Raw genomic sequence first — 22,057 nt, 5'->3', positions numbered from 1 at the left:
GAGATATTGTGTTAAAAAGAATGAGAAGGACAAGGTCACAGTGACCTTCACCTTTGACCACCAATAATCTAATAAGTTCATGCTTGAGTCCAGGTGGATGTTGATGCCAAATTTGAGAAAATTCCCTAATGCATTCTTGAGATGTCGCATTCATGAAGAGTGGGACGGATTACCCGGAAACATAATGCCTGTAGCCACGATTGTCTGGCATGGAGGCATGAAAGAATCAAAGTCTAAATTGTAAGTTATACGGTGGTCTTAGCCTGAGTTCAAGTAGAAGAGGGACCCCATTAGATGTTATTTTACAAAATAGATATTGGAATTTATTAGTTTGTATGTCAAAAAATAGCTAAAAAACTACAATTATTAAAATTTATAAATTCCCCTTGCAGCACAATACTCTAGTTAGGTTTAACTAATTATTGTTGACGAAAATCAGTAATTAGCATTTTGTCTTCAGTTTAACCTTCACTTTCAGATCACCTGCTGATATAACGTCTTTTTCTGTATTACTATTTCTTCATTTCTTTTTTCATTTTTTTTTTTGCAAGGACATAAAATGCAAAAATGTGACCTACCATTCATTAGAGCGTAGGTGAGGATCATGACTGAGTTGTTGAGGTGTCGGTTCTCTTCTCTGACCACACTGAGCGTCGCTCTCTTCTCCTGCTCTGACGACTCTCGAGACGTGATACCGGATGACAGATAGATGATCACCATGTCTGTGGCTGATAGAAGACAGAAACCAGACAATTAATATTATAAATATAGATGTGAAGAGAGAGCTCACTGTGTTGTTAAATATGCCAATAGATGTGTGGACAAGAGCAGAAAATGATCACTGAGGCAGCAAATAGACGACTGTGCATGTTCCTAATATACAGCATGATCACTACAATTTGACAGTTTCTTACTGGCACTCTGTTTGCAGAGACTGCTGGTGTTTCGGAGCAGCTGGAAGGCCTTCTGGAAACCCGCAGCATGCTGTGTGGCTCCATCTGACGCCTTGATGTTGGAGATGAAGGTGCTCATCTTCCTCTTGGTCTCACTGGTGGCCGGAGAGAGCAGGCTCTTGTAGCATTGGTCCAGAGAACAGGAGCGAACCGTCTCTGCCACTGACAGAATGGAGATCTGAAAAGGAGAGAAAAAAAAGATTAAATAAAAAAAAATATATATATTACTTCAATTGACACTTAAAAATAGTTTTTTCTATTCCTTTAATAATAATTTTTTTGCTCCCTAAACATGCACTGAATTATACATTCTTCTTAATAAAGCCAGGTAAGGGAGATAAAGTCTGTTCCCTTTCACTAACCTTGTCATGTTCATCAACAGCGTTGAGGATGACCAGTGCAGAGTCTCTGGCGATCTGAAGCTGGGTGTCAGTCACAGAAGCTCCGTGGTCCACCATCACCACGATGTGTTTGGACTGGGGACGCACCGCGGACACATACACAGGCCTGCACACACAAATACACACAAACATTGACTGCACAGTAATATAAACCAAGATGATATTAACACATACCGTAACAGCATTTGTACAAAGGCAATAAAATGGTAATGTTTTCTATGTATTAAAAACTGCAAGTAACTCTGAAATTGTCTCACGCATTATGTTTTTCTCTTTCACCCTTTCCTCATTCCTTGTCTTGCTTGCCTTTTGTAAGAGTTTCTGTGCTCAGCTACAGATCCGGAAAAAAAAAGAAATCTCTTTCCCTTCACTGTGATCTTTGGTGGAGGTTCAAAACTCTGTGCATTTCTCGCTGTCATTGCCAAGATATTAATCCAAAACCATTTGTTCCTGACTTCCTACAACTGTAGGGGAAACCTTCAGGATCAAAAAGTTACAAAAAAGGAATTTTACTTTCCAGTTTATTGCTTATGTTTTTCAATTATAAAATTACCGACTGAAGTAAACTGATGTAACATAACAAACTTCCTGCTGAAGTACGGAAATCTCCCCAAAAAATAAAAAAACAAGACATAATTGTGCACACTGTTGGCCTGCTGTTGGCATCATAGCATGTTTCTATCTATTATTATCTATTTCGAGGTATGTGTTAATGTACGTATATTATCAGCTTGGTGGGGTGCAGATGGGTGCAGAGGATCAGGGGGTCAGGCCCTGTGTGTGTGTGGTCCGCTGGACAATAAGACACTAACACAGGGTGAAGAAGGGGATTGATGTACTCACAAAGCCTCATTCACCCTTGAAGCAAGCTGAGTAACATCATTTCTCTCATGGCTGTATGCCAGCTCACTGACTTGAACAGCCAGACAAAAAAAAACATAGCTTAAAAAAACCAAACCTAAAGCCAATACAAAAATGCACCAGAAAAAAAGAGAGACAAAAGAATATAGAAAGATGAGAGAGAGAGAAAGAGACGTCTTTCAGCCACAGCCACAAAAAAACCCCACAACACTGGAGGTGTGAAATTCCAACAGGCTTTAGTGGTACAGAGCCACATTCCTGCCACGGGCATGTGTGGTCAGGGTGTGCGAGGGCGGCGTGCCATCAACATGCCCTCTGGGCCACCCCACAGCAACTGACAGAGAGGAGGGGTGAGGAAGAGGAGGAGGAGGAAAGGGGAGGGGAGGTGGATAAGGGCAGGAACTAATTGATGTGGTTTTTGATGACAGCAGTTCTCACTTTGCCAAGTGAGTGATATCTGTTAACAATTTGTGTGTTTGGCAGTGACTTTGAACTTGACAATAAAATAAATGTTAAGCTAAAAGGAGAAGTTGGTCCGTACCTGCTGCGATGCTCGTAGCTTCCTTTGCACTGGAACTTGTGGGCAGGAAAGACTGTGAAGATGCCCTCCTCTGAGCTGAAGTACTGCCACTTTATTCCCGGGTTGGACTTCAGGTTGTCTGCCAACACTGTGGAGAGAAGAGACAGAGGAAACAGCAAACATGTTAAAAAAGATGAGAATATAAAGGATATAAGGGAGAGAGAAGCAGGGAGGAAAAAGACTGAGGGAGGTAAAACAAAGTGGGGAATGCAGGAAGAAAGGAGGTAAGAAAAGAGTTCAGTATGTTTAAGTTTCTTTTCTTTTTTTAAGAGTCAACCTCTGACCTCTTTCAGAAGGGAGACCTTTTAACTTCAGAGTTGAACTGTGATTCCTGGGTGAAACAGGAGACCTTTTTACATGTAAACTGCACTATAGGGCTGCTTCGAAGTCCCTCCTTTGCATTCTCACACAGAACCAAATGATAGCAGCTGAACTCTACTCTAGTGTGTGATTTTAGACGGTAAGCCAGCATCGCAGAATCAAAAGAGATGTGACGGGCATACCATGTAACACGATAGCATCGCCCTCTAGTGTGACATAAAACATACACGTCGGCAGTGCTTCTTTGACAACATCAATGGCACTCATTCTAAGAAACCACTAAAAGCACACCATGTATTCATGTAATACGCCGTTTGTCATGTTATCAGGCTGCATTGGGAACTTGCACAGTTTAGGATTTGTGAAGCAAGACTGGGCTTTAGAAATAAACATTTAATTTACCTTATCTCAAATATATGAGAATACTATATTACATGTTGGACAACGTTTTGGACCTATCAAGTTAAAATCGCAAATTTTGTTGAATGCTCTTGATGTCTGTTCAGACTGAAAGTGAGGTGAATTTGACTGCGAGAACTTTTATGTTAATTCAACCTAAACAGCCATTGCACTGGTCTACACAGACATTAGCTGTAAGCTAGCTAGCAACACACCAGCATGCTGTTGATCCAACATCCAGGCACGAATTTCCCGTCCTGTCCTGTTGATTTGCAACTGTGATGGCCAGCTTCAAAAACTGTGGCTGTCTTCATCTTGTGAGGTAACTGTTGCACATTTGCATGACAACAGAGTAAGTTGGCATTGCGTTGGATCCTGTCCAACGCAATGCCAACTTACTCTGTTATATAAACAGCATGCATCTTGCTCTGCTCAATCTGCGCACATTAACTACTGCAACTTGCCTACTTTCCCTCTGAATAACAATTGTGCTCTGTTTTCTGTCATTGGCCTTTTCACACCTAATTCAGAACTATTCGAAGCTGCCTATTCAGGCACAACGAGGCATCCCTCTGACTCGACCTAAAGCATGCAGATGTAAAAGCGTTTCCCCATTCACACCTTCTACAGAATAAAACTACTCCATGACGAAAACAAGTTAAAACTGTGCAACTACTGCAAAGTACACAGTCCCGTTTTTCCATTTGAATACCAGAATTTAAACCATGTGTCCTAAATGTGACTGAGTTGAAATAACACCCTTACCTACAACCTCTGCAGAGACACTGAGCCTGAGTATTTGCTCAACACTAACAGACAGATTTTTTTTCCCGGGTCACAAAGTCAACAGTATCTTCACAGAGATCCCATCACAAAGCCAGCAACTTCCTTTCCGCTCACTGCAACACAAAACGGTCTTTCACAAAGAGATCGGGGGGAGGAGGGAGGACGGAGTTAGAGAGACACAAATAGAAACTTTGGGCCCTTTGCAGGCCAGACACAGAGAGAGGAAACAGAGCGAAGCCATTAGAGTAGGCTTTATTCAAATAATGTGAAACAATAATGTAGCTGTTGAATCTATGTATTTCTCTAAAAGTAAGAGACCAACCATGGCAAAGCAAATAACGTTAAGCCCTCAAACTGTAACGTATACCAATAAAGATCAATAATTAAGCACAAATCTCAAAAGAATGCCAATCAAACAGCAGTTGACAAATTATAGGGCTATGAAACAATACATGATGTGACAAGCATTTCTGTTTTATGTCTTTGCTTGAATCCCACCCACCACACAAGACAATTACTTGTTTTTAGCTAGAAATTAATTTGGATTTTTATTCCCATATAATATTTTCTCTAAGAAAAAGTTTGGTTTTCTTGAGCCAGTTTGCAGCATTTAATTTCTTACAACTAATAAATATTCATTGTGGTTTCTGCAGGTCATTAGCAGCTGTATACATTCACCAGCGATTTGCCATTTATCTGACTATTTGTTATTATTCAGATGGAGATTTCCACAGACGAGTAGGATTTCAAATATCTTGTTCATTAAGTCTATGGTCTTTGCCAGACATGCTAACCGCCATTCATGCATAACAGCTGTGTCTAAATACTCTCAAAATGTGGTTCTTGGCATATGATCACATTGCATTAATCACCTGCTAATGAGAACCTGTTTTGACCTCTTCCAACCTCCCAGCAATATTACGAGCCAAAGACTTGTTTTTTCCGACGCCTGGGGTTGAAAATCATATGTCAAATATTCAACTAACACTAAAATCCAAAACATATTACACATATAAACAAATAGATAAGTTACAGGACAACCGTGAACCCCTCCAGCTGACAAACATTATAAACAGCACCAAAAGCACCTATGGCTACATGCACTGGGCAAAAGAAACACATTTTTTCACCCATCATACCATCCATACCGAGAACCATACCCAGTTGCTCCATCCATCTCTGAGCCTCATATAAACAGGAAACACTCAGTTGTGTTGACAGTGGAAGAAGGGCTCTATATACATCTGTCAGGCCACAGTGCTCCACTCTGCCACCAGTGTTTACATCTTTTCAGAAACAGATGGGCAAGCCAAGAAATTGGACCCAAATGACACCCATTTCCTACAACCTTAATACTGCTGACGGTTTATAATGATGGGCTTTGGTAGATTTGCATCGACTTCCGCACATAAACACACCATATGTACAGCTTTGGGTGTCACATGCTAGTCAAGAATGATCCAGATATTTCAAGAAAATCTTACTCAAAAGGCCACCCAAGCGAATCTTTAACTGGTTTATCTTTCTTTTATCTACATTTGCAGACATGACATTCTTAACCAATTGTTTTGACAAAATGAGACAAGTAAATCTATATACATTTTACTTAATAAACACTAATATCTCAGGATAGTTTCCTTTTTTTCTCCATGTATGACTGAGTAAACAAGACTCAGGGTTTACAGCCATGCTAGCAGCTCTGTGAGGCAGCAGTGCTTTAAATGATTGGAATACCAACTTTTAATAATTAACATAAACCACAGAACAGCTGAAAATGATGGGAGTGGCAACATTTTTACAGGTATTTGGTCATAAACCAAAATAAATCAGCATCATGGCAATCCTTCCAATATTTGTCAGGATTCAATGTTAATGGTTTTTACTCACCTGGTCGCCAAGAAGGTCCGAAATCTACTTGCCCAAAGTGTTTTTTCTTGCACCTATACATGTTTTAAATTTATTAGTGGTTATCGAATACCAACAAAGACTAAGTTAATTGTTATGTTTGAACTGTACTTAGGTTAACTTCTGCTTCCAGGAAAACTGAAATGCCCGCTTGCACTTCGGCTCATTAACTGTGTTTTTACCTGTCACCAATTTCTTGCAAGTGGCTGATCAGTGCTGCACATGTGCAACTCTCAAAGAGATGAGAAGCAATAAAGTGGGCTCAAACATGGGCTACTTTCATCATCAGCTACAGAAAAAACATGTTTAATTTGTTATTACCACTTGCCGGATCTGGCAAACAGACAATTCTTATTGTTGACCTCTGGTTGTTAAGATATTTTACTGAATACAGCATTAAACTCATACTGCCACAAGAGAAAAAGTCAGTAGGACGTATCGCCGGGGAACCATAGACGTTGTTACCAAAGTTTTGCCAACAGTGGTGAACCAAACGCTCGAGCAACAAACCAATCAACATGGCCATCCCTTGAGCCACGAAGTTAGCATGTCTTAAAGTGGAAGAAAAAAAAGAAAGACTGCGAGGATCTGGATGCAGTGTGTTATGCTACATTTTTACTCTCTTTATCGCATGATTCCTACAGTAAAAACTTGGCACAACAGGATTTACAATCTGCTGAAATTAGGCCGAGCTCAGTTTACTTTAGCTTATGTTCTGTTAACAAATGACAGCATGACCTTGCGGTGCGACATGTCAACTGATTGGACAAAAAAACTTGGCTTGTACTTTGCACTGACTTTTTGGAGTTCTGGTTTAATTTCAGTTTGTTTCTCAGCCTGTCACTCACATTGCCAAATAACAATAACATGCGAGTCAAAGTGATGAAAGTTGAAGTTGAAAAGAAGTATGTAAATACATGCATGCAGATTAGTTCCTGAAAGCAACACGCCTTTTGGGAGGTATTCAAAACATGTTAGGGTTGAAGATGAGATGGATGGAGAGAAGAATAAAAGGAACAATAGCAAATTGGAGGTGACACAACATCTTTAAACTGGGGAAATGGATGAAGTTACACAGGAAGTAAGGAAGTCTGCAAAAAGGGCAAAATGAACAGAAGAAAGAAGATGGATCAAACAAGTCCTGTAATCACACAGCACTCCACCAACAGCCATCTCTCATCTACTTGTCTTTTCACTCCCACCTGCTGGTATCATTGATGCCTCCCACATCCGCTATCTCTCTCCTACCCCCCCCCCCCCCAAAGACAATCTACCTGCGCGAGTCCACCCCCCCCCACCCCACCCTCGGAGCGTATAAGTAGTACTGCTATAAATACCAACTGCACAAGCCAACCACTGATCCTAGTCCTCCTCCGCCTACCATCAGCAACTCGCCTCTCTTGGCCCCCGACGCTCGTATTCATCTCAAAACCCCATCTTAGCGGTTGAGATGAGATGGATGGAGGAGAAGAATAAAGGAACAATAGCAAATTAGAGAGGTGGACATCAACAATCTTTAAAAACTGGGGAAATGGATACTGAAGTTTACACAGGAAGTAAGGAAGAAGTCTTGACAAAAAAGGGCAAAAACAATCTGAACAGAAGAAAGATGATGGATCTTCAAACAATTCCCTGGTCAATCAAGAGGACAAATACAGCACTCACACCAACAGCCCATCTCTCATCTACTTGTCGTTTCACATCCTCCCTCATTCTCTCCCATTTGTCTCAGCCCAGTCTAAACAAGCAGCCACAGAGGGGACGGAGGGAGGGAGGGAGGGAGTGGGTGAGAGAGTGAGAGATAGATGAGAGGAGAGACGAAGGAAAGAATACAATACAGTCTTGATACAATTACTCCATTTCAATCAGCTCTCACCCCCTCCTTTCTTCCCCTTCATTCATCATTCTCTCCCTCTCAATTATCTCTCACTCTCTCACCCACTCCCTCCCTCCCTCCCTCCGTCCCCTCTGTGGCTGCTTGTTTAGACTGGGCTGAGACAAATGGGAGAGAATGAATACGCTGGGAACGTGGGGGTCAAGGAGGGCTGAGTGTGAGGGACAGGGGTAACTTGAACTCGCCGTGACTGGCTTGCTAGGAAAATAACACCCAGCCGATGGTGACGTGTTATGAATGGCGGTCATTATGAATGGTTTGCAGAGAGAGGAGCAGGCTGGGATGTCTGGAAAGAAATAGGTTGGGGTGATGAGGAGTCAGCTGAGAAACAAATGATGTTGGAAGTTTCCTGTAAAAAGGGAAGGAAGGGGGGGGCAATTGTAATATCCAGGGTTGGATGGAGGTGTCTGGGTTCAGTGTGCCTCAGATAAACTAGTTTCTATCAAGTGTCAACTTGGTGTTACAGAGAGAAAAAAATGAATCATACAAATGGTGTTAAGAGCACACTTTCAGGTAGATATTTCAGAGGCAGACATTTGAAGAAACATTTTGGGGATATTGAAATGTACACAATCTAACTCAAACATTAATTGGTAGAATTTGCATCAATCCTTCAGATCACACAATCAAAACTTCCTAAAGGGGAACTGGCAGTGATTTTACAGTATGCGCTGAACTGAAACGAGAAGTTAAAGAGACACAGGGAAAGTGAGTTCAATATTCTGGGAAATGCAGCCCGAATGTGTCACGAACGTGTGTTATACAGCTTGATATTTCTTCTCTGGAAGCAAAGGAAACACACTGCTAACCAAGTGATGGCATAAGAACAGAAAAGCCAGCAGGGGAAAGTTGGCCTTTGCCCGTTTTTTAGTCAATTTGGTCCATTTTCTTCCTAATCAAATGCAGACCGACATATGTGGTGCAGACACATGTGGGTTTTACATGGTAATAATCTGCAACGTGCTTATGCAATCTGGAGCCGCAATAAACGTATTGTGGGAGACGAGAGAACAGCGTCAAACTGTTTTCCATTGCTGTCTCTCATAGGACGACATTGAGGTTAAATGTATGCACCATAATGACATGAATATACGCCTCGTTTTTGTGCAGTTTCCATTTGAGGTGAAGTGAGGACAGAGACAAAGAACTGACAAAGCCCTTACCAACAGGATGCTAAAAACATACACTACCTTAATACAACTGCAGACAAGAGTTCAAAGTCAAACAAAGCCCATTTGATCTCGGGTTGTAAAAATAATTTTAAATTCAAAGGGAGAAAAAAAAACAGCGGAGGCAGACAGAGAAAAGGAAAGAAAGTGTGAGTGAGGGAGCACAGGAGAGACTGTAGGAAACACGCACAACTAATTATTTCCATCTCAGATCAATGTCCTCTCCTTTTAACATCTCAGAGGATGAGAAGAATAGAAAAGATAATACAACTTCTTAATTAAAAACTGGTTGCCATGACAACTGCAGTTAAATTATTCAGCATTTTGTGCTCAAGCAACAGTGAAAAGAAATGGATTTCAAAGTTTGAATGATGAAAACTGCATGTGTCCATGTTTCATTTGTTAAACCAGTGTGTTCTTCAGTGTGTTCTTCAGCACAGTTTATCTAGTGTGTGTGTGTGTGTGTGTGTGTGTCTGTGTGTGTGTGTGTGTGTGTGTGTGTGTGTGTGTGTAACAAACCTGAGTTGAGGTCCCGTCCAGGGTTGAAAGCTCGGCTGTTGACGTTGGGGGAAAGTCTGTCACAGCAGATGGTCTTGGAGACGTTTGTATTGAAGTTTCCATCAAACCTAAACACACACACAAACAGGCAACATTTGAGAAATTTATAGAGCGTGTCCCGACTCATTTGTTGGAGGAGCAGCTCTGACTTCTCTCTCAACACAAACAGATTTTTTACTACTCCACAGCTTCAACTCCAATAAAACCAAACTCACAGGTTTGCAAATACCTTCTGACTATATGGTAATGTTCATGTTTTAACTGAATAAGAAAAGAAGCCACTTACTCACTGAGAGCGACGTGATTTACACAAAAATAGAGAAATTTTTGTAAAACCATGAAGTTAATCCAATTATATAAAACCTCTACTGAAACTCCTTGCTTAATCTGAGCTGAATTGTATTGCTGGCTATATCATCTGTTGCCCAGACCTAAAACTAAAGCAGGAGTAATGGCTAGTGAATAATATTTTCCATGAAAAACTGCTTGAAATCAGGCTTTTCTCCCAAGAAAACTAATAGCCAGTTCCCTGAACACATCTGCATGTGATTGTAGGAAGGTCTGTGCGTATAACATGATGATCATCACTTATGACTTGTATTGTTTCTCTCCTAGTCATTTTTTAACCCCCACAAATAATTTTCAACATAACAAACAGAAGACTGAAGATTTCATCAGTAAAGCTGTTTCACTGTTTGTCATTGAGCCATTGTTTTCCTGTTGTTATCGTGAATATTAGTACATCTGGAGAACGTGTGTGCATGTGTTATGCATGTGTTGGTTGTTCAATAGCTACATACATTGATAATAATAAGGCAATATTATTAATTATTTTTATTATTATTATTATTATTATTATAAGTCATTGATAAAACTGAATATTTGGCTTCAGGGCCATTACTGATACTGATTATTAGTACTTAATGAGACTGATAACTGATATTTTGAACCAATATGCATTTACAAAAACAATGAAAATATTTCACTATAACACAAAACTTTGTTTAAATGCCTTTATCAAATGTTTTTTATTAAAAAACTTAAACTTTCAACATCACAAACAGCAAGTTCCCAGCAACTTCTTTCCTAAAGTTCAATGAAAATTTAAATTAAAAATGAATAAATAAAAATAGCTCCCTGATGTTTTACAAAGTTAAAGTTCCTCCCATGCTAAATTTTCTTTGCATACATTGCCTTCCCTGGTGTTGTCTCAGTGTAATACGCACACTTTTTCATTAATTAATTTTATTTGCGATCATTAAAACAAAACGCTGATACAGATAATCGGCAAAATGCCAAACAACAGCTCCGATAATCGGCCAGGCCAATAATCAGATGTAGTGTTAAAGATGTGGCCCAGTAATTCAGTGTTCTTGTCCTCAAACAAACACAGACACAAATGTGTTTAAGAGGTGTCAAAACAACAAGACAAGCGTCGCCATCGGCGCGTCTTTAACACATAGCTTTTCTGATAACATATTCCCACATATCACATCACATTTCATTCAGTGATTTGTTTGAGGGTAAAGTAACCGCATGAGCAGTGTTATTTCAAAATCACTGTGCACGTGTTGATGGGGAAGCCTGGTTTCCAGAGCTCAAATCTGTAGAGTTAAGAGGAGCTATGCAGAGGAGCAGCCTGCTCTGCACTGCACCAAGCCTGGGCTGCTTTGATCCTTCCATCCCTCCAACTACAACCCCCCCCCCCCCCCCCCACCCCCTCCTCCTCCTCTGGCTCAGCTACACACAGACACACATGTGCACACGTAAACACACACATGCTACACATTCTTTGGCTCGCTCTGCTTGCAGACCTGGCCCTGGCCCGGCTTGATTGACAGGTGCTGTGATGTACGGGCTGCGTTTGAACTTCACTCATTTAGAGTCCCATAAGGCCAAAGTCATTACTATTCTCCTTCAACCCACTTTGCATAGAAGCGGTGGGCAGGACGCTCAGCACAAATGTGTGCCAGATAAAAAATACATTTGCAGCCGCTTTGAATTCCACATCAAAAACACATATGAGGACGATAGAGAGAGGGGGGGGGCTTCGATTCTGATCAAACATTTTAATGAGGGCAGAAAAAAATCTGTTTTTTAGAAAGGCTGGACTCACCACACACAAGCACGAACAACAGTACAAGCTTAATTCAATTTACAGAAATAACTACAAACTCTTAACCACACTGAATGCATGCTGCTTTAAATAATTCTTCCACTTAATATGCATATTAATAATGTATTGTAGGAATGCTTGCTTTATTACCATACCTCCCAAAAGGGGTTGTTCTCTATGCAGTAATTAAAAAAGATCCTGAGGACAACTCAACATGTAGACAACTGGCCTGTGAGTGTCCTTGAAAAAGATTCAAACTACAATTAATTGATGCTTCTTTGCATTTTGACGTTTTTTTTTCTATGTTTTTAATACAGAATAAAACTGAAATATATACAATGCATCAGTTATGATGAGCCAAAAGGGTTTTGCGAAAGAAAAAAAAAAATCAGATTTTCCAATTATGGAAATACAAATCCTCACACTGGTGAAAAGACATGAAGCTCGGTGTCTTATAGCAGAGAGAGGAACGGGCAGACACCTCTAAATAAGACAGCACCTGCCGTGTTCGGCAGTTTAGAGCCATCCACTGTTTATAAAATCCATTATATTAAGATGTACCCTGCTGCAGGAACCATGTATATCCACAAAGGAGGCAATCATACGCCATTCAAAAAGCCCAGTGAGTACAATTACCTTGAAGAGGCTTGCAGCAGTGCGAGCTTCGACGTCAAGAGTAATACCCTTTCTAATGTGTTTGTGATTCCTCACTGAATAGCAGCGGTGAAACAGGCAACATGCTAGTTAGAGAATGGAGAGAGTGCTTGAAGAAAGCTCTATCCAAACAGATTTCCTCAATATCAATATGCAGAGAGGATTTTGGAATCCTGTTTGCCGTCCAGCAGCTACTTTCACAAGAAGGCAGGAAAAAAGCTGCAGTGGATTTTGAATCTGTGCTGTTTTTGCATTTCACTGACTGAATTTAAATGAGAGGCGTTTCTTTTTTTTTTAATATTCTGGCCTCCCTCATGTGTCTAAAGGGGGTAGACAAAATAATTCTTTACACTAACTAGACCTTAAAAATGTCTTAACTGTTTTACTGCCAGGTCACTGCACTGAATTGTATTGGACTGTAAAGCTACACACAAACAACTCATAAACATATAACTCATGAACAAAAGGTATAGAAGTCGGAAAATACTGCCCACACAAAAGCCCCAAAAGTGGCTAAATACGTCACTAAGGGAATGCATGTTTCTACACTGTTGAGCTAACTGCCTCAAAACATCATCCAAGGATTGTACATGACTAGCTGGACCTGTTTCTAATATGTCATGTTTGCCATTTGTTCCATTCCCTCCTTTTTTTAGACCCTCACACTGCTGATAACCTACTTACTAGGGAAGGGAGGATCAACAAGGATCAGAATTGAGGTATCATAATGGATGGATTACAGACTGGGTGAACGGGGCCTCTGGCAGTGGGCCCCTCAGACATGGTTGACCTGAGGGTGACAATCAAAGGTCTTTCGGTATGATAAATGCCTCACAATGCAAAATCGGTAAAGAATGCTAAGAGGACTTCTGGCTGCGGCATCCTCTGGACAATGAGCTCTTTTTGTTGAAATAACTTTCCAAAATCACTTCTATTCTGCCATCAGCAGTTCGGTTTAGTTAAATATTACCTGTAGGTACCAGAGTTGGAACCAAGTCTGTAAAGTTTTTGCACTCACGTCCCAAGTCAAATCCTCAAGTCAAGTCCTCAACTTTGAGTTTCAAATCCTCAAAAAGTCATAAACCAAATGCAATGCCATTCTAACAACAGATCAGTAACAAAGCTAGTTATATTAGTATTAGCTTGGTAACTGATAACATTAGCCACAACTTACCGTTCTTTAAGTAACTTCAGATGTTGAACAAAGTTGCAAGTTGTTGTGTCTCCATCTGCAATTTCTTTATATTGCACATTTTGCATCATGCAATTCAGTTTTTGCATTATTTTTTTCCAACTGGCGCTCAGTAATTTAACATTAGTTCTTATCGGTTCTGTTCTGCAACTTAGTTGGAATCTGTCAGATTGTTCACACAAAGTAAATCTGAAGAAGTGAAGTGTCAAATTGCTGGTAGTGTTAACATCAGTGGATGCAGAAAATGAAGGGAAATGCATTTATTGGTGGCACATTTTTTAAAGAACATACTTTTAAAGTTTTGGGCTTTGTAGAGGGTATAAAGTATTTTCAAGTCAAAAGGCTCAAGTCCAAGTTAAGTCAGTAAGTAATTGGCATAGTTGCAAGTTTTTTTGATGGTAGGTACCAATCTGGTAGTTTCCTGCCATCTATTGATTGCCAACAAAATTGGCCATTATACCAACTGTCTGAGGCTATGTGTTGCTAACACAAATTGGCAAATTAAATCTGTATTTTACTTTTTGAACTTAAACTCGTATTGCTGTGTAGTACTTCCTGTAGAGACATAATGGGTTTCTTTCATTTCTTTCCTTCCATGGGGGACAATGAAACTAATTTGACAGCTAGTCTGTACTTAAGTGAATCTAGTTTCCCCTTTTCTATACTTATCCATTTTTATAACACTTCGGTCTAACTCTTGTTTATGATATCTTAGCTTTTCCTGAATTGTAGTTTGAATTTATTGTCCATTACTGTTTTCACAGTTTAACATTTTGTTTTCAGGGAGAACTTCAAAACTTGTTTTAAGCTTCATGGAAGTACGTTTAGATCGCTGTGCACCTGCATGGAAGACAGTTGAAGACTGTAAAAAAGTGCATTTTATCACAGTGCATGGATAATCAATTTGGTTGAGAAACTAAATGCCGCCTCCGGTTGTTAATTTAAGTCTAAATGGATGTACAAGTTCTGGAAACAGGGAAAACAGTGGAGACCCAAAGATGTCTTCACTGCTTAGTCTATCCTTAAATATCAACAAAAGATGGGAGGAAGGTAATCAAAATAGAGGAATGACTGGAATGACAGGGAAGAGGGAGGTAGAATATCAAGAAGAGAAAACAAAGATTGGAAGGACGAATAAATAAACGGAAAGCTGAAGGGCAGCAAGGACGGAGGAACAAAGAAGAGAAGAGTGAGGAGGGAAAGAAGACGTTGACATTAAAGTAGGCATGTGGACAGAGAGATGGAAATGTTAACACCTGTTAAGGTCACTTAAACAAAACCCCCTCCCAACCTGCCTGGTGTTTTGCCATCTCCTTCTCTAATGTGCAAACAGAGGTATCATCGTCGTGCTGACGCAGCAGACCAGAAGATCAGCTTGATCTGAAGCAGTAGCTGCCCACATATACTCTTGATCTAGACTGTAAATCTGCCAATAGCTCAGATGGTGAGAATTCCTCTTAAGAAACGGGAGCTCTGTATTAGCACTATGCAGTCTTTAATCTTTATGTTTAATTTATGAGTGAAGGTATTAGAAATTGTGCAATATTATCCCTCATATGATATTATGAAAGAATGTTTGGCATTAAGTTTGTTCTAAGTGACCCAGAGTCATGATGGTGACTTTGCAATGTTGGGGTGCAGTAAAAGCAGGTGGGTAAACCAATAAGTAAATCGTACTTTTAGTACAGAAACCTGCATTTAATCTTATCTGTCGTGGATCTTTTTTGTGATATGAGTTGGAGCCATTCTTACACATTCATTCACACATTCTTGCACATCAACTTTATTAGTGATATACTAGAGTTTATAAAAAGCTTTTTGTAACATTCTAAAGGCTCCATGTTTTTAGTGTAAGAAATGTTATGGATTGGATAAGAAATCCAATGATTCTTATTTCATTTTTGAGATCTTCACATTAAAAGAAAATCCAGTCACAGTAGTTGTGTGTCTCATGCCCATGGCACTGGAGAGTCATATTCCATAAGGATTAATCTGTGTCTGTCGCAGATGAAGCCAATATGCAAAAAGTTTTTTTCTTGAAATTGTCCTAGATACAGTAGTGGAAATAGTCATGGTCATGAACTTAATGCGAAGCAGCTCCATGAGGGTAGTTTTAAGTGCAATGCATGGATCAATTGCTTTAAGTTTTGGGAACAAACATTCATGCTTTACTCCGATAAATTGTAATAACTTTGGTGTCTTTGCTTTTCATTTAGCAACTTCAGTACCTCATTATCTTTAGGCTACGTCATGTGAAAAACAACAAACTGCACTGAGGTTTAACATGATGCTGGTCAAACACTGATGTGGGCTTGCCTGCAGGCAGCTAGAGTGCCCTAACCATCTTTAGCGACACCTTATCATGCTGTATTTCCCTCTGTACGTTCCGTCTACAGTTGTTTGTTTACCTCCTAAAAGAACTCTTTGGGATCATATGAATAGCATTTTCCTTGCACAGTCCATTTGCAGCTTATCTCCTCTGGAACTGCCGGTGAAATGAAACCATTAAATGTCATGGTTTGGGCTGCTCCCAAGCACACTTCTCACTTTTACAACTGCACAGCAGTGGAACTGTTGAAATGAGCACCTGGAGACTGCATGTTAAAAATATAAACACACACACACACACACCGATACACACACGCACGCCCTAAGTCAAAGAGTCACACACATTTTCTATTTTCAGGTACGGTCTGTCGTTGAGAGCGAGCAGTGATTAAAGCATACCACCGGGTGCTAAGCACTGCCCTCGGTGGCCTCCCTGTGAAATGATAGCCTGCTAGCTTGATGGCTAACAGACATGGACACCCTGTGAACCATCTGATCCCCCTCTAAACTGGCTGACCTGACTGAGACCCCCAGAAGCAGCTGATGCCTGAGACTAATGAAGGACACTATAAAGTGGACTACAGAGAGCTGAACTCCTGTCCCGATTCTGGCTTAGATCCTGTTTTCCTTTTTTTGTTGGTCTTTATTCTTTTCTTTTACTTTTTAATGTTTTCTTTTCATTGTATGCCTTTATTAAGCAAAACGCTATAGAAACGAAATGCAACAAAATTTTTTTGTTGGACATATAGGGAGGGTGTAATAGCAGCATGGTTGGCAGTAAGTTTTTACATAACTTACCCATTTAAGTGTTAAGGCTTAAAGGCTTTCAGTAATGCATAATTGTGGGCAAAAGCCCTTTTTAAATGACAGGCTGTCTGGATGCATTGCCACGGTTCATGAGTGAGATACAACCTCAGTCCTACAAAGCTCAACCCTCTATTCCATATTTGGTCACTCCTGGCTCCAAAAATCCAAAACAGCCATGGCCAAAATGCCCAAATCAAGGCTTTTAAACATGTCTCTGCAAACCAGTGGGAGACATCATGCAGCTACATTCATTATTATTTCTATAGTCTATTTACATTTGAGAATTTGAAGTAATCATTATAAACTGATATCACTTTCTCTTTTTTTTTGTAAAAATGCAATATACAAAAACGTTTTTGAGAAAAATGTCTTAAATGTGTTTTATAAGATTCTTGACCGGGGCATGTAAACAGCAGGACAATTTGAAGTCAGAAACTGGACAAATTAAGTAGAAGCGACACAGTTTCTGAGGTAATTATTAATTAATTCACATACGCTGATATGACTGCAATTAACTATTATCATCCGAAAATTCCACACCCCCGAAGTTATTGGTATGGATTTACCAATCATTTGAAGAATAATGATTTTGTTAGCATTCAAAAACCATAGTTCCCATCAACTTTAGGCATACTGTAGGAATATTTCAAAGCCTAATTTAATCTAAGTGGTACTTGGTTCTTTATATAGCTTCCCCTTATGCAGCGTGCTGATGTAGAGAGAGATCAATGATTCTGCATTCTGCTCCTTAAAGTTTCTCACTATCCTGCATAAACCTAGAAAAATGAAAGCAAGAGAGCTCCGTGCCTTTTTTCTCCCCCGAGGAAGATCCTTTGAAGTTGAGGGATCTGTCAGACTCAGCTTCAGTTTGGTATGTCCACCCCCCCAAACACCACCACCACCACCCATGTGACTCCCGACTGCATCATTCTATCCTTCCTACCCGAGTCTTGTATCATCTTATTCTCAAGAATTACTGCCTCAAACTGTTTGTCAAAGCTGTAAATCCCCGATTTTAAACCTGGGTTTAGAGTGCACATGTTGGAACGTAAACACAACATGCCTGCGTGGGAACAACTGTTGAATGCATGTACAGTATGTCACATGCATGATTCGGCTACAGGTGGCCAGTGGCCCTGAGCCAGGCAGCCTCCTCTCTGCACGACTGAAGAAAAGATAGGTGACCTTGCAGCCTGTGAAGTCTGCAGCACGAAAAACTTCAGAGAGCAATAACTGGTTACATCGACTGATAAAGGGGAGGGAGATAGACAGAAATGGAGAGAGAGGGGATGAAGGGTAGAGACAGCTGCTGCTCTGTAGATTAGAACTGAAAGCAGCTCTCAGCTTTGAACTGTGTTTTCGCCTGCTGGAGTTGGTGATTGGCTGAAAAGCTGGGTCTGCACTATAGGCTGGGGCAATTTTAAACTCTCCGACTTAAATCTGTTACATTCAGTCTCTCACCCAGTTTTGTAAAAATAGACTTCTTTCATGTTGGCACCCTTTTCACAAAGCCCCACGACTTTATTTATGAGAAAACACAATGAAGGTAACACACTGAAATTGAATTTTGTGCCATTGTGACATTAAAAAGATTGGCAGTTATGTTCCGAAAGGTTTAGAAGTTTTACAATTTCATGATGAAATCAAAAATCTAGAGAACACAAGTTGATGCCAACAAAGCCATCAAATCTCCAGGCTTTCAAAAAAAAAACTTCATCACCCATAAAAAGCCCAGCATCTCTCTGCCTTCTGGGATTCCAAGTACCATAAAACTTTTTTCTTTATGTCAAAGTGCACTGCAGTAAAAGCAATAACTGGCACAACTACTAACTGCTACAATAGGCTCTGAAATAAGGGTAGAGTTTAAAAACTCTGCCAAGTATCAGAGCATACCAGTGCTGCTGCAGGCTGTAAATGATGTAATGTAATCCAAAGGATGATCATAACATGTTTAAACAAGGGAGAGATGAGCATTTGTGTGTGCAGTTGAAGCACAGAGCAATGTATGGAGAGGGGAGTGCAGGTGCTAACAGCGGGAGCTGGGTTTACAGACAGAGAATGAACCTCCTGCAGAGATTTGTGTGCAAAGGTTATGAGAGAGACATACACAGAGAGGAAAGTGTGTGTGTGTGTGTGTGTGTGTGTGTGTGTGTTACTCACTCCATCATAGATGCAGGTATGGAGCAGCAGTCCTGTATCGCAGTGAGTGGAGAGGTTAGGTGAGCAGTGTACGAGGCCTCCACCACCTGTTTGTTCCGGTTCACCACGTCCAGGTAGCGGTTAAACTTTTCTCGAATCTTTTTGGCCAACTGCACAAAGGAAAGAGACACATCGACAACAATGACTAGTGGAATCACCGTCCCTTGCTTTCTTGAATTCAGACTGCAAGATTAAGCAGGTGCCATTACAAATAGATTCTTATTCTGTGGGAAACACTGAATTCTCATAATAATAATAACAATACTATTAATAATAATAAGCTCAGAATCCATGACAGCATCACCACTATTTCTTTAAAGTTATATCAGGCCCCTGCAATTTAATTGAAGAAAAAAAATCAAATTCTATTAACATCACAACATACATCACAATAACAAAAAACAAAAATAAAAAAAAGCTGCCATAAAATAAGGAGTTTTAGGATCCAACAATCACAAAGCAGCATGCTAAATCCTGGAGGGACTGAGTAATATACCTGCATACGCAACTTGTAACAAACACAAACTGTCACTGGTAAAGAAGCTATCTCAGCACTGAAAATGTTTGGAAAGAGATTTGAAAGTGTCAGGTCAACAAGATGTGGTAGTTGCCTTTCACAAAATATCAGTCAATCCCATTTTAGCAAGACTATGACTTGGAAACCATCAAAGGAAGGCAGATAACTTTCTTCTGTAATTAAAAGGCCCAGACAATATTACTTTGGCAAATGCAAAATTAAAATCCCAACACAGAGCCTGCTTTCCAGGCTGAATGGGATATTAGCTTGCCCCCAGTCTGCCTAAAAGCTGTGAAACTTCCATAAAGGATCTACACAAGTATGCACAGCAGCCTGTTAAAACACTACTCATGTGGCACTGACACCAAATAAAAGCAGTGATTACAAGTTGGGTTTTGTCAACACTGGTTGCAAGGTGTTGCACACTAACAGCACGTTTGTGGGAGTGGTGTTTAATGCAGAACGAGCCTTTCTGTTCAAAATTTAGGATTTGTAAGTTATTTTTGTGGTTTACAAAAGAACAATAACTAGACAAACTCTTTTCCCTCAATGTCACAGTATTTCGCCCGTGTATTTAAATGTATTTCTGCAGGGCATAATGGTTTACTGTCAAGCATTTCCATTCATTCCTTGTCTCCCCTCCCTGTTAACTCATTACAGAGGGCTATATGCTTATAAATAACAGCTCAACAGAGAACTGACCTAGATCAGCTCCTCTCCTATAAAAAAATAAAAGCCTTTTTTGTCTTCGTCTTCACTATATCTCAGTCGGCACTTACTTAAAATATTCATATTTATACTTGTATTCTCTTCCACTAGTTGTCTACTTTGCATAAATCTTAATTTGATTTCTTTGATGCTTTTTTCTCAAGTGCATCTCCTTCTCGCTGTCTTCTAAATTTGCTGCAACAGTGGATCTTAAGATAATGCTAGAATTGTATATATGTGTTGAGTCTGTCCTTGAAAACCTATACCCCAAATATCTTAATCTTATCCATCATTATTGTTTTCTATATCTTATACATCTATTTGTTATTGAAATTGAAAAAATGTTTCCTCACTTCTAAACATCCAAAGTCCATGCATACACATGTACACAAACACTCATACACACACTTTTTAATAATCACAAATGAAGCTGAACAATATCAAAGATGCCCAGAGCTCAGGCTGCACTAAGTGTGAAATCAATCATTGTTAAAAGCAGAGCTGGATGATGGATGTCTGAGGCTGGAGAACAAAAAAAACACTCCATTCTACACAGCGCACCCTTCATTATTTAATAAGAAAATCCAACCTTTAATACAACGCAAGGCCAATATAAAGTGAAAAGTGGGAGCAGAGGTGTTGTGGAAAATAGCCGGTGCATAAAACTGAATTGAAGTTATAAACAGCCTTGCACAAGCCACATTTTCTCTGAATTTACAAAGAAAAAACGTGCCTTTCAAATGCATGAAAACCAGGAAGCAGGAAGAGTAAATGGGGTTTCTAAATAAAAGGAAAAACAGTTAATTCAATCAGTATTTACTGAGACCCTTAATGAGGGACCCTGGACACGCATACATTATACTTTTTTTTCCTCTGAAGGACTGGGTTCTGGTTGAGCACACATCTCACAGTGCTCTTTAAAAAAATGGGGTTCCAGCTCCTTTGGGAAAACTAATAACCAGCCATGTGGCCACCTCCTGAGGGACATTAATAACCAGTGCACCACCACCACCTCTTCACAACAGGTTTCTGTTGTTGCTTTATTTTGCTCTGGAAGGATGTTAGGGGGAACTGTGAGGCTCTGACATCATCTTAATCTGAAACATCACATGCATATTGTTTGTAACGGATTATCCGCTTAACTTAAAAGCTGTCACATGATCCACCAGTTTACTCAAGATCTGCAGAAGAATTAATTACTAGTTTGAGTGAGTTGCTTTGGGATTACCTCTGCCTTTAAAATCCGTGAAATATTTAAGAAATGTGAATGATGTGGTGAGCACACAGCTGGGATGTTTCAGATGCTATTGTATCACTACTTTTAAATATGTATGTGTACAAGATTAAAATGTGTTGTATTTATATGGAGATTTAATTATACTGGTAACACTTTGTTTCCTGTTGGTATGACGTAAAGTCTATTTGTATTAATCTAAAACATTTAGTTTTTTGTGTGCTGTTTTTCATGATGTTAGGGATAGGCTACTGCCTGACGGGGTGCGCATTATCAGTTTTTAATGGCCAACATAGGCGTGAACCGTCCGACGTGCAGTGAAGACCATTTAAAACTTATAATGTACAACTTCGAAGGGCATTTTCACTTACCAAAGAAATAAAAAGTAAGAATACGCATTTATATCTTTATGCTTTTTGCAATCAAAACCTTTTTCACAAGCCATAACTCAGTTTCCTTAGTAGCACCTGGGGGT

At 39.9% G+C, this 22,057-nt stretch overlaps 1 protein-coding gene across 1 annotated transcript in view; it reads right to left on the bottom strand.

Annotated features, from left to right (window-relative positions):
• Positions 1 to 22,057, bottom strand: part of cachd1 (cache domain containing 1) — a 102,536-nt gene that overhangs the window by 33,065 nt on the left and 47,414 nt on the right. The window contains exons 3-8 of the mRNA XM_042483872.1: positions 19,085 to 19,233; positions 9,789 to 9,895; positions 2,757 to 2,883; positions 1,316 to 1,460; positions 915 to 1,131; positions 579 to 728 (exon numbers count right to left, since the gene is read on the bottom strand). Coding sequence (XP_042339806.1) covers positions 579 to 728; positions 915 to 1,131; positions 1,316 to 1,460; positions 2,757 to 2,883; positions 9,789 to 9,895; positions 19,085 to 19,233 — 895 coding nt within the window. The remainder of the gene's footprint in view (positions 1 to 578; positions 729 to 914; positions 1,132 to 1,315; positions 1,461 to 2,756; positions 2,884 to 9,788; positions 9,896 to 19,084; positions 19,234 to 22,057) is intronic.

This window comes from Plectropomus leopardus, chromosome 3 (assembly GCF_008729295.1).
Source record: "Plectropomus leopardus isolate mb chromosome 3, YSFRI_Pleo_2.0, whole genome shotgun sequence".
Classification (NCBI taxonomy): Eukaryota; Metazoa; Chordata; class Actinopteri; order Perciformes; family Serranidae; genus Plectropomus; species Plectropomus leopardus.
Note: the sequence above shows the minus strand (reverse complement) of the source record. Positions and strands in the feature narration are given on the sequence as shown.